General features: G+C 41.9%; 1 protein-coding gene across 3 annotated transcripts in view; it reads right to left on the bottom strand.

The window, feature by feature from the left end:
• Window positions 1-261: 261 nt before the first annotated feature.
• Window positions 262-12,593, bottom strand: part of LOC101155254 (leukocyte elastase inhibitor-like) — a 32,901-nt gene continuing 20,569 nt past the window's right edge. For 2 of the 3 annotated variants that reach the window (XM_023950441.1, XM_023950443.1), the window contains exons 2-10: window positions 8,564-8,746; window positions 6,163-6,294; window positions 5,114-5,254; window positions 4,813-4,930; window positions 4,507-4,649; window positions 3,341-3,418; window positions 1,259-1,348; window positions 1,000-1,180; window positions 262-910 (exon numbers count right to left, since the gene is read on the bottom strand). In XM_023950441.1, the coding sequence (XP_023806209.1) occupies window positions 681-910; window positions 1,000-1,180; window positions 1,259-1,348; window positions 3,341-3,418; window positions 4,507-4,649; window positions 4,813-4,930; window positions 5,114-5,254; window positions 6,163-6,294; window positions 8,564-8,746 (1,296 nt within the window). In that variant the 3' untranslated portion in view covers window positions 262-680. The remainder of the gene's footprint in view (window positions 911-999; window positions 1,181-1,258; window positions 1,349-3,340; window positions 3,419-4,506; window positions 4,650-4,812; window positions 4,931-5,113; window positions 5,255-6,162; window positions 6,295-8,563; window positions 8,747-12,593) is intronic. The other variant, XM_023950442.1, reaches the window with a different exon arrangement.

Genomic DNA, 12,593 nt, shown 5'->3' with positions numbered 1-12,593 from the left:
CCACAAGTAACTTATGTGACATCATTTAGCAATCGTTAAGCAACAGCGGCCTTTACAAAAACAGCTAGGCTGTTTCATAACTAGCATTAATTTCTATCTTGTTTGCCCACACACTAAAACCAGATTCAATCCCACATTTAATCTTCCATCTCACTGGTGGTTTTGCCATCAGAAACAGTTCACACTGTCACGGGGTAAGAAAGATTTCACCTTCATTTCTCACTCAAAATATTAAGCCCAAAAAGCAAAAAACAAAAGACATTTCAGCAAACCACACACTTTAATTTCAGGTGTAAAAGAGTACATGACAGTGACACGGCAGCTGGCAAAAGTCTTTGCATACATTCATGTTTTTAATCCAGTTTACGATGCATGACGGTTCCAAGGAATTGCATAAAAGAGGCGTTTGTCATATTTCATTCTTTGGTTTGGGTTGAGCAGGACAGTGCAAAGGAGCATCATAGATGTGTGTAAAATGCAATAATCTTGACTAGATATAAGGAGATTAGGGTAAAAGAAAGCAGCAGGAATAATGATTCATCTTTAGAATGAGACAGTGCAAAACATCAATCTGTAGAAAGGCACAGAACCAAACTGGAGTGTTAAAGGATTCCTTCAACGTCACTAAGCCTCATACTCTGACGGATGGAAAATGAAGATGTGGTTTGCTCAAGGGAACTTTACTGAGGGGAGCAGTAACGGCCCGCAAACAGAATGCTCATGGATCTGTTGTGTCTGATGAAGAAGAGGAAGGGGTGGTCAGCGATGAAGACGTCAGTGGAAAAATTCAGCATAAAGCCATACTTGATGAACGCGGTGGCAGCAGCCGCCTCTGTTCCCTCCTCGTTGACCTCCACAAAAGCCTTGTGGAAGACTTCTGACAGCACCAGGTCATTGGCTGGAGACATGCCTGAGGAAAAGGGCAGAAGATTCCCAGAGGATGAGCTTAAGGTACATATCAAGTTCCATCTAAGGTTCAATGAAGCTCCAGCTACCCACCAGAGAAATCACACTTTGACATGTCGAAAGCGTCCGCCATGCCCATGCTGACCAGGACTTTCTTCATGTCATACTTCTGCTCCATCTTGAAGCGAGGGAAGCCCACCCTGACCTCCACCTCGTTCATCATGTCTGGGCGAGTCCACTCCATAAAGTTCTCGTAGGTCAGGGCCTTCTCCAGCTAGAAGGCAAACATCTGCTTTGTGCATGTTTTGCTGGGTTCTTGGTGAGTCCATGTGCAAATGCAGGCCAATCCTACCTTCTCCAGGCCGGTGGTGCTGTCCTCGATGTCAGTGGGCAGGAAGACCAGCATGCTTAGCTCCTTGTCTTTGTAGGGCATCTCAAGGATCTATTAAAAAGAGGGAAGAATTCCTGTAAGACATGTATTTCACTGAACTCAATAAAAGGGCAAGAAAGTCTAATTGTTTTATTTTTTTGAGACCCACTCCAATAAAAATTGTGTTTAACAAGTTCCTTTGGAATTGTTTTCATGATGGAGGACATTTATAAAGAAAAGTAAGATTGAAGTTGCATTTCTGAGTATTTCTTCATTAAAATTGTTGTGAATAAGGTGCAGAGGAATTTCTGCAGTCTGAAAAAGATCGTATGTGTGACATTGAAAATATACCGGGCCGCCAGCTCCCTGCTCCGCTCCATTCTGATGCATCCACTTGCAAATAGATCCATGTTCATCGTTGTCTGAGCTGGAATCTGGATCTAAACTGTACGGCTGGATTTACAGATCCAGTATTTCTGTTGCACCGGTAATGTTGGATTGGAGGTGTGAGGGGCTGTAAGCTAGTGGGAGAGCGTGGAAACAGATGGATGATGGGAAGTAGGAGCAGGCATACTCTGTACCGCCAACAACTCAGAGGTGAATTTCTAATGAGATCCTGCTGCTCTTCAGAAACTATGTCTTAGAAAACAACTCTAGCAAAGTTTATAGAGTAAAATTGCTTTTGTTGAAAGATAAAAGCAGCGGTGATATGACTACAACGGAGTTTTAGGGCCACGGTTAGGAAAAAAAGTTTCGAGAAAAAACTCGTCGTGTCGAGATAAAAGTCGAAATGAAGTTTCAAGATTAAAGTCGAAATGTTGCGCGAGAGAAGTGAAGCTGAGTCTTTCAGGAGTATTCAGTGTTATGGCTAATGTTAGTGAGCTAGCGGCTTTGTACTTCAGAGTTTACGACAGAGTTTTATGGCCACCAAAAAAAAAGTAAATTTAAGAGATTTTATCTCGTAAATTTATGAGAAAAAATTCATCGATTAACAAGTGGAAAACACCGAAGTTGTCTGTTTATTGGAGCTTGAAGATGAAATATGTGGAGCCTTTTGTGAAGCTTTATTTCCGGATTATTATAGGTTTAAAACAAAGAGATTCTGAACCTTTTGGTGAGTCAAAATCAGATTATTTTCACTGGAGCCGGCTTTCCGAGGTTCAGTGTCAGTAAAGCGGAGTTTTATATGTAAAATAAGGAGCTCAGAGATACGTTTGGGTGTAGAGGACTGCTGCAGCCTTTATTTTCCTTTTCATTCACACAACCTGAAGTTCCTCTGTCACCTTATGTCATGAACCTGTCATCCGAACACCAATGCGGAAGTAAACAGTTACCTACGCCCCCTCCTGCAGATGAAGCGTCCCGCTTCATCATTAAAAAACAAAGATGAGTGAAAATAGTCTTTTATATTAGCATTAGAATGTCGAAAAAGGCAAAAAGGGCTCCTCAGACGGAAGCATCACACAAACAGAGATCTTGTCTTTGGTGGAGGAAGAAAAGATTCAAGCGAACAGCTGCAGGGACACCCGATGGCTTCATCGGGCTGCAAACCAACCATCAATAAAAAAAACTTTAATAAATTGTAAATCAAACAAATGAGCTTCCAGACATTTGGAACGTTATCAATAAACATTTAGCTGACCTGTTCAACAAAGTTTAGTCGGTCTGATCTGCTGCTGCGCGGCGTTCACCTGCTGCTCTGGATGCTCACTTCCACTTTAATCTCATAAATTTAAGAGATTTTTTCTCATAAATTTACGAGTTTTTATCTCCTAAATTTACGAGATAAAATCTCTCTCGCGCAACATTGCAACTTTAATCTCGAAACTTTATTTCGCCTCTTATCTCGAAACGAGTTTTTTCTCGAAACTTTGTGACGAGAAAAAACTCGACACGTTGGCCAGAATTTTTTTCCTCACCGTGGCCCTAAAACTCTGTAGTATATGACACACAAAGGGCAGAAGAAAAGAAAAAAAGGAAGGTCTCTAATAATTTAAACAGTTTGAGTCGATGTAATACGTCCTTCTGACTGAAAAACTATAAGATTCTACATGACAGGGTTACCTGGCAGTTGATTTCAGGGATGTAGGTCAGAGGAAACTTGGATGTCCGGTACATCATTTTTACTGTCTTTTTAGCATTCTGAAAGCAAAAGAGGGAAACACAATGAAAACAGGCCCGATTAAGGGGTTTGGACCCACACCACCTTTCAATAAAAAAGAAGTCAAAGGTTTCTGAAATGAAAGTAGTGGCTAAATGTGGAGGATAAAACAAACAGGATATGATCTAAGAAAATATGATAATGTTAAGTGTTACTGTAAATTAGAGACTTGGGCTAAGAATCAGATCATAAAAGTTCCATACATTCTGTCACATACTGGGTCTTTTCTTCAATAGGAAATAACTTTTTTACTCAGAGTCCAACATTCTCACAATTTACCCACTGAATGTTAATAGGAGACATCTGTATTCAAATGAATTGTAGCGTTAAAAACAGTGTCTTTGTTAGGTTCTTTATTTAAACTAAAGACTATTTTCATAATACATTGTTCACCTGTGAATGATCGTCCTATTTATAAAGCCAGACATAAAACCTTTCCTCTGGTCTAGTTTGGGTAAATATGTGTTTTAAAAAAAATGTTCTTACGGTCTTTTCCATTTTCACTAATTTTGTTATCATTACTCTTTTGCACCTATACATTCTCCTAAGATTTAAAAAGAGATGGAACTCAGATTTATTTCAATATTACCTTCAGTTCTGTCCACACTGCTCTATTAAATCAATTTATGCAGACAACTGGTTGACTATAAGAAAGAATTTGATAATAGAGCAAACAAAGCTAAAGGTTGGTCAGTACAAGCTTTAACCAAACAAAACTCAGAATATGTGTAATATAAATAATGTTTTTAAAATTGTTTTTACCAAGATAGCTACTTAAAACCTCAAACCCTAAGAATCTGGGTTTTGTATTGCAGTTTTCCTGCTTTTTTTATGTCCACATAATACTACTTTGAGTGGAAAGGATGATAATTTGTGCACAAACTTGTGCGCTCAAGATGCTGGTAAATTGCTCATTTGTGACCAACAAATACTTGTTTGTGGGCATAAATGATTAATTTGAGGGAAACATTTTTATTTGCTTATTTATTTTTTGAATGTCACATCCAGGGCTCCGTAGTTTTCTCATCCACTCAGCTCCTCGTTGGTCTCCTGTCAGCTGCAGAGTTACCTTGTTCAGTCGGAAGTCAGCGTCACGAGTATTCTGCGCATCAAACTTCTTGTTCCAGTTGCCTTTGAAATAGATGGCATTGACCAGCACAAGTCTGGTCAGGTTGTTCAAGGAACCCTCGGCGAGGATGTCTCTGATTTTACCTGAAAAACAAAACAAGTTAAGGCAAAGACACGGTTAGATCTGTATCAGATCTAATCAGATTACACTGCAGATCACTTCAAATGAGGATCATTTATGAAACTAAATGGACTTTGGAGTTGAGTGAAGTGTGTTTGTTCAGATGTTTTTAGGTTTGTAGACCACCTTGTGTCTGTTTCTCCACCCAGGTGTTGATGTTGAGCCTGGCAGCTTCAGAACCCTGCATGAAGTTCACCTTCTCCAGCTCTGCTTTGTAGTGCTTCCTGCTGTTTCCCAGGAACTCCTAAACAATAAAAGCCTTTGCGCTTTATTTTGTAGCTTTGCATTCTTTGAAAGAAAATTTCTATCAGTAACGCTGTGACCTCGTAAAGGATTAAATGGGATGGATGACAAGACAAGGTTTTCATTCATCACATTTTCTCCTCTGCTTCTACTGTTTACAAAAAAGCCAGTTTGTCTCACACACCTCGACGAACTGGTAGGTCTGCTCTCCAAAAAGCCTGTTAGCTACACTCAGAGCGTAACTGGCCTTAGGCTTGTTGAGCTGGCCCAGCAGCTCAGCAAAGCTAGCATGGACCTGATCCTGGGAATCCCGGAGTTTCAGGCTCTGTGGAGATAAATAAACCACAGATGTGAGAAAATCTGTTCTGATGGACTTTCTCTGCAGGTTAGATTTTAGTCCAGAAATCTTTAAACAAGGAAGAAAAAAAATGTTAGTAATTCATTTGGTCAAAAATGGGAAGACAATTCATGAAACTTGAGGTGTTTGTTTTTACAAATCATATAAAACACTTAACACAAAAACATACATCATATAAAAGCAGGAAAAAGAAATCCATAAACCAAACCTGTGTGGTCAACTTTTACAGAAGCTGACCCACAGGCTGTCCCTCCACCACGCTGTTAGCACGTATATAAAAAAAAAAGAGTTTATCTTTTTAAATGACATCATTGTGTTGCAGAACTAAAATGCTGTGTGGACAGAATTTAAAAAAGAAAGTTTGAGAGAGTTCCCTGCAGGTTTCATCAAGTGTCAAAAGGTCAGAAAGTGTGAGCAACACATTCCTGTGGTTTGTGAAATCCTGTGTGACTTACAGGTGGACGCCACAGATAACGCTATTTAAAAAAATCCTAATATATCTTAGATATAATTTTACTAATATAAGGCCTTATAAAGCATTCAATTGTCTCAATGGGTCTTAAACTCCTGTCAGGATTTCCAGGATGCGTCTTAAGGCTGGTCGTAAATCGCTTTAACCTCTGCTAGCTATGTTGTGGGAAAATGGGAAAGTGCTAATTCATAAAGAAATTGTTGGAAAATTCATGGCGCTTAAAGCTGGTTAGTGGAAATGGCTATGAAGCCATTTTCAGAAAACTAAACAGTTTGCTGAAAATTATTTCAACTTGACGCGACAGGGATCAAGGAGGTCAAATCTCATGTGCAGACTAAAAAATGGCAGACTGCAGATGTTTTGTTTCATTTTTGCGCCCCCGTTAGCGTTCAGTTTCTGCCACCTTCACTTGAGCTGGCAGACTGGCCTTGCCCTGCTGCTGCATCTGCATCATCTGCTGCGCTCCTTTAGCCTGCTGCTGCTGCTGCTGCTGCCGTTGCTGCTGCTGCTTCCCTGCCTTTGAGAAGCAGAGAACCTGGGGGGTGCAGTTTACAGCCACCTGAATTAAACATTTCTTCCTTTCTTTGCTCCAAGAATCAGGTTGTGTGTATTTTATTTTAAAATCTATTTAATGTCTATGATGCAAATATGCATCAAACCAATTTTTTTACTTATATAACCTTAATGTAGAATCAATTTGAAAGAAAAAAAAGGTGAAATAAATTCAGGCATCGAGGGGTTAAAAGTATCAAACTAAAACCAACTTTGGAACTTTCCCTTCATTATTTCTGTTTTTTTTAGCCATTCAGCCTGAGAAAGGCTTTTTCCATTATACCGGCACCCTGCAGGATAACAAAGCAGTGATGATGAGGAGGAATGGGTGAGCCGTCATTGATGCAGCTGGTAGTGAGGTCAGTTTATAGACAAAGTTTCTATTTATAACCTGACATACAGGAAAAAGCAAAACAAAAAACCTGCTTTACTGAAGTAGTTTACCTGGTTGAAGCAGAGAGACTGTGGGAAACTTTGATCAGACGCACACAGTCAGACATTTACACAAAAATGTCAACAACAAAAATCTATAAAACTATAAAACTATATTTCTACAAGACCCCAAAAGAAGAAAGATACCCAATATTTTAATGCAAACATTTAATTAAACTAATTTATAATTTCTATTTTCTATTGCACATTTTGCACCTTTGTAAAATTTTTGGTACTTGGTATATTGTATTCTTCAGTTTTGTGAAATTATTTTATTATTTCTGTGAAATTATTTTCTATGCATGTCAGCACTGAATAGTGAGTGGCTTTTTTCATTTCATTGTTTACGCCTATGATGCAAATTGTACATGTGCACAGTGACAATAAAGGCATTCTATTCTATTCTAAAATGCTATACTAGATTAAACATTAGTTGATTGCACAGAAGGCAAAAAGGTGGAGCCTAAAATGAGAGTGGAACCTTTTTATTTGGACACAAAACCACAAAAACAGAAACTGGATCCTAAGATTATTAGAGCAAATATTTGGAAAAACAAGTGCAAACGTTGTAGCACCTCTGCTGTTCATGGATGCAGATCCAGATTTTTAAAGTTCTCTCAGAAAACCCCTCCCTGCCAAGGCTTCTGCTGAGCAGCAGTTTATCAATTCAGCATTTATCGACAATTATTGCGGTGGCGCAGTGGTTAGCGCTCTTGCCTCACAGCAAGAAGGCCCCCGGTTCAAGTCTCGGCTGGGGGACATGAAAAACAGAACATCAATGGGGGACCTTTCTGTGTGGAGTTTGCATGTTCTCCCCGTGTATGCGTGGGTTTTCTCCGGGATCCCCGGCTTCCTCCTACTGTCCAAAAACATGGGTTGATTGGCAACTCTAAATTGTCCATAGGTGTGAGTGTGAGAGTAAATGAATGTGTAATTGAGGATATTCTACCCTGCAACAGACTGGCGACCAGTCCAGGGCATCCCTTGCCTACGCCCAAGTGGCCGGGATAGGCTCCGTCAACCCCGTGACCCCGAAAGGGAATAAACGGTTAAGAAAATGAACGATGAATATTATCAATCAGTTTGCAAATCCCCATTACAATTTATTTCAATATTTCTTTCTTTTTATTAATTTATTTTAAATGTAAGGGCGTTTCTTACAGAATCAGAGAGGATTGTGGGCGTGGCACAAATCTCTTCCAAACAGTCGAAGCTGTTGAAAACATTGGATCAAATCCTGAATGCTCTCAGGTCAACTTTGATCTCAACAGCCGTTCTTAGAAACTCCTGTTTTATGGCTGCCATTAGCTTAACCACCAACGGAAACAAATGTCATTTGTTGAGGACCTTTAGATTGAAAAATCACCCATAAATCCTCCATAAGTACTGCTTTAACAAAGCACAAAGGAGACAACTCTGCCAAATGGGTTCTGTTCTTTTCCCTAAAATCAGGGTTAATAGTTTAAATAAATAGGACTGCCGATCTGGAGGCATTCGATGAGTCAACTTTGAAACGGCTTATGGGGAAGTCGGGCTGCAGCCAGGTCTGCTACACATAACTGATAACATACACAGAATATGTCAGTGTAAGCAGCTTTTTATGGCTCACCCTGTTTTGCAATACGCATCATAAAAAATGCTGAGCGAGTGAATGCTAGCACTCCACTCACAGTTGACACGGCATTGGGAAACTTTGACGCCCAGGTAAGCTGCAGAGGCATGTAATATAAGTAAATGCATCACCAAGGTGTTTGGAAACCAAAATGTGAGCTAATGGAAGCAAAAAATAGGGGGGGATGGGGGGGGGCAGTGCGTGATACCTCAGTCATCTGTGAGGCTGTGGTTCCTCTGGCTCCCAGCATCACCATGGCTAGAGCGGAAGAGATGCTGAACGGAGAGTAGAACACGTTTGCCATTTTGTCTTCGTTACTCAGCTGTTTGAACAAGTCCAGAGAGAACTTGGTGTTGGCGCTGGAAACAGTGTTCAGGGAGGCCATGATTTCCTGCAAAAAGGACGAAAAATAGACAGTTTACATCTTTTTTTCAATGTTTTTTAATGTTTGCTACAAAAACGTTTTAAACCCAATTCTGCTATATTGCTGGGATTGTTTACACCTCACACATTAGATTCTGATAGTAAAAAAAGATCAATTACATTTTTTAAATTGATTTGTCCTCTTAGAGGTGTTAGAAAGTAAAGGTTCTTAGACCTCCAAGCACTGACTTTAATGTAACATTTACGACACAAATGAACCAAATACAAAAATGATTTTAAAATCTAATGTCTGAGACAATCACAAAATATTTATTAAAAAATTCAAGCTAAATAAACATCTGAGAAATAGATGTAATAATAAATTATAACTGAAGTTTAAAAAAGGAACTCGTCTGTCAAAAAAACAATAAAAAAATTCAATCATCCAGTTAATTTAATCTTTATTTATAAAGCACTTTTCATGCCTGGCAACACCACGTGCTGCACGTCAGAATAAATATTCAAAAGCAATGGCGCACAGGTAAGAAAAACTGATTTCAAGAATAATTTGTCTCCATTCTACCTTCTGCACATCCTTTTGTGTGTTTGTAATCAGATGAGGTAAATGTCCGATCAAAGTGAAAAATGTGTTCACAGACACAAACATCTGATGACTGGGAGGAATCTGAAAACCACTATCTGTTTATGTCAACTTTAGAAATCCTGTAACAAGTTTTTTTGTTTTTGTTTGTTTTACAAGATAAAATGTCAGTAAAAAGGTAAGGATTAAAGGCTAATGGTTGCTGATATCTACTTTATTAACATTTTGTGCAAAAGCATGTAACCTATTTTTTATTAAATTTTTTAACTTGTCTTGTCCAACAGCTGGGCAGACAGATGAGAGCTGACGGCCTCTTGTGTTGGACATATTTTACTTTAACAAGAGGGGTTATTAATCTTCAGACAAACCAGAGGTATGTCTGAATAAACCCCTTTTGTAATTGAGGCCAAACTTTATTAATTTCAATCATGTTTGAAAATCTTTGGTGTTGGACCGGACGGAAAGGAAAGGAGGGAAAAAGAGAGAGGGATGTTAGAGAGAGGAGGGGATAGGAGGGTGATAATAGGAGGGGGGGGGGGGGGGTAAGACCATGAAGCAGCATAAAGCAACAAGTTTACTGGATGTTTATCATTACGATAAGGTTCAAATGTAGTACAAATCTCACAGGGCGGGGCCTGTCCACACACACACTCAAATGTTATCAACACACCTGCTAGCTGCAAAAATGTCCACATGTCAACATGTACACAAAACACAGTGTTCACACACACATACTTATGCCTTCAAACCAACTAGTTTGAAATATTTCATTCATTCAATCATGCAAACTATTAGTGCAAAGGTGAGCTAACACCTGTGCTCAGGTGAGTGCTTATGTTCTTCTAAAATGGATGGTGGAATGTGAAAAGAAGGACGGAGAGTGCCCAGCCATCCCCACACCAAGACCCCTGCCGAAGCAGCAGCGGCAGCCAGAACCCCCCAACGCCACACGGCAGCAGGCAGAGAACAACCGCCCCCCGGGCGACCACATCCGCCACCCAGGCCAGGGCCAGCAGGACCGCCGCGAGGCCCTCAGAGCAAGAGAGCAGGGAGGCACGGAGGGAAAGAGAGCGCCGCCCCAGCCCAACCAGGAGAGCAGCCCCCCCGCCGCGCCGTGAGGGCCCAACTTAGGGCCCCACCCGAGAAGGGGCACCCACAGCTCCAGACGAGCACCCACCACCACCCAGGAGCTCTAGGCATCCCCCTGCCCCAACCCCAGGTACGAGCCAGGACCCCCCAAGGGAGACCCGTTCCGCACTCCAGGCAGCCACCCACCCGGCCCACGGTTGGTCCAAGAAGGAGCAAGGCAGGGGCCAGCCGCCCCCACCCAGGAGGGGAGCACCCCGGGGGGTGTTTTAAACATGGCCTGACCAGGCTCGGCCACAGTTTGAAATTTTGCCGGGCCCAGCGCTCAGGGGCAAGGACCAGAACCCACCCCACAGGGATACGGACACCCCCGGCTCAGGTGTAATGTGAACCCTCTCCCCACGCGGAGAAGGCACTGCCGGGCCCAGGAAACCGGCACCCAGGGGACACAGCCGCCGTTGCCAAGGGCCCAGTACCCCCCACCAGGGATGGGGTAGGGGACAGACGGTCCTAGGTCCCACCTTCCTTGCAAAATGTGTGTGCGTGTGTTTGTGAGGGTGTGTGTGTATGTGTGTGTGTTTATGTTTGATTGTATATTTTGAGGAGTAAAGTGTGTGTGTACTAGGGGGTTTCAGTTAAAATTGGCGGGTAGGGCACTGAGGGGACATCTCCTGATTACTCACAGTGATGTCCCCTCACCCTCCCCACCAAGGGGCCGTAAATATCTAAAGTGAGGTTAGAATTGGCGGGTAGGGTGCTAAGAGGACATCTGCTGCTTACTGGCAGTGATGTCCAAGCACCCCCCCTACCTACCCTACATGTGTAAAGTGCAAATAAAACCGAGAGAGGGGGGGCCCACTCCATACGGCAACCATGGGAGGGAGACCACTACCAAGTAGCCCCCCCCCCCCCCCCCAAGGTGCATCGCAGGCTAAACCCCCCTCCCCCTATAATGAGATTATATGCCAACCCCCCCCCCCCCCAGCACAGGCAAAGGGACCCCCCCCCCCAGGCCGAGCCAGACCACCACTCCACACACCCCCCCCCACCACCACCACACACCCAAGCCCAGAAGACCGCGCAACGCCCCAGCCCGCCCCACCCAGGTACTGGACCCGACCCCCCGACCAACGGAGCCCTCATCGCCCCCCACCGGGCACCGGAGGCCCCAACCCCCACCCCAAACTATGGCAGTAAGGCAAGGAGCAGCGACGACCAGGCCCCCCACCCCCTAAGTCATGGAGTTAGCTATGGGAGACCAGAGAGACTGAATTCTTTCAAAGTTTCTTGAACTTTGGGCTGACATTTTTTCCAAGCTGATATGATCAAGCAGCAGATTTCTGTGTTGACTTATATTTATATTTTTCTTGTTTTTCCAATTTATTAAAATATTTTTTAGCAATACAAATAGTTATGAAAATGATAGATACTAATCCTCCTTCTACATCGATGGCACTCATGTCACCAAGCACACAAAGTGACGGTGAAGCTGTGATTGAAACCTTAAGCCAGACTGATAGATCGGCACATACCTGCTGCCAGAGAGCCTGGACAGGCGTGCAGAACCACAGTGCATGCATGTAACTGTTGGGTAGATTACTATCACAGTGCTAACAAATATCTGAGTTACTGAGACCCATCTTGAACATCCTCTGTCCAGTGTAGTAAATTCTGTGTAGAGTTTTGAAATGGATTAGCGGCAGATTTGGACTTTTTGTCAGTTTAAAGGTGTTTAGACAAAGTTCTGACCAGAAGCTTTCATCTGTGCTGATGCTCAAATCTGCATCCCATTTTGTTGTCAGAAGTGAAATATTATTATCTAAATTACATAAAAGTTTGTATATTTTGGAGAGAGTTTTATTCATTGAAAAATTAATGAGAGAGTTAACTGCTTCTGGTAGCTTTAAATCAATGTCTTTGTATGTAAACATTTTAGTAATAATTGATTTAAGTTGCTGATATTCCAAGAAGTTATGTATTCCATGTTTGTCTTGTAGTTCTTGGGGAGTTATGAATCTTCTATCAATAATTACGTGCTCTAGTTGTTTTACGCCCCCTGCTTGCCAAGCTGGGAAGTGTATCATTTTTTTGTTTATAAGGATGTCCGGGTTTTTCCAGATGGGTGTCATTTTGCACGGTTGAATTGAGGATTTTGATATTTTGAGAAATTCCCACCAGGCTGTTAAAG

The sequence above is a fragment of the Oryzias latipes genome, chromosome 20 (genome assembly GCF_002234675.1).
Source record: "Oryzias latipes chromosome 20, ASM223467v1".
NCBI lineage: Eukaryota > Metazoa > Chordata > Actinopteri > Beloniformes > Adrianichthyidae > Oryzias > Oryzias latipes.
This window is presented reverse-complemented; position numbering and strand designations above follow the sequence as displayed.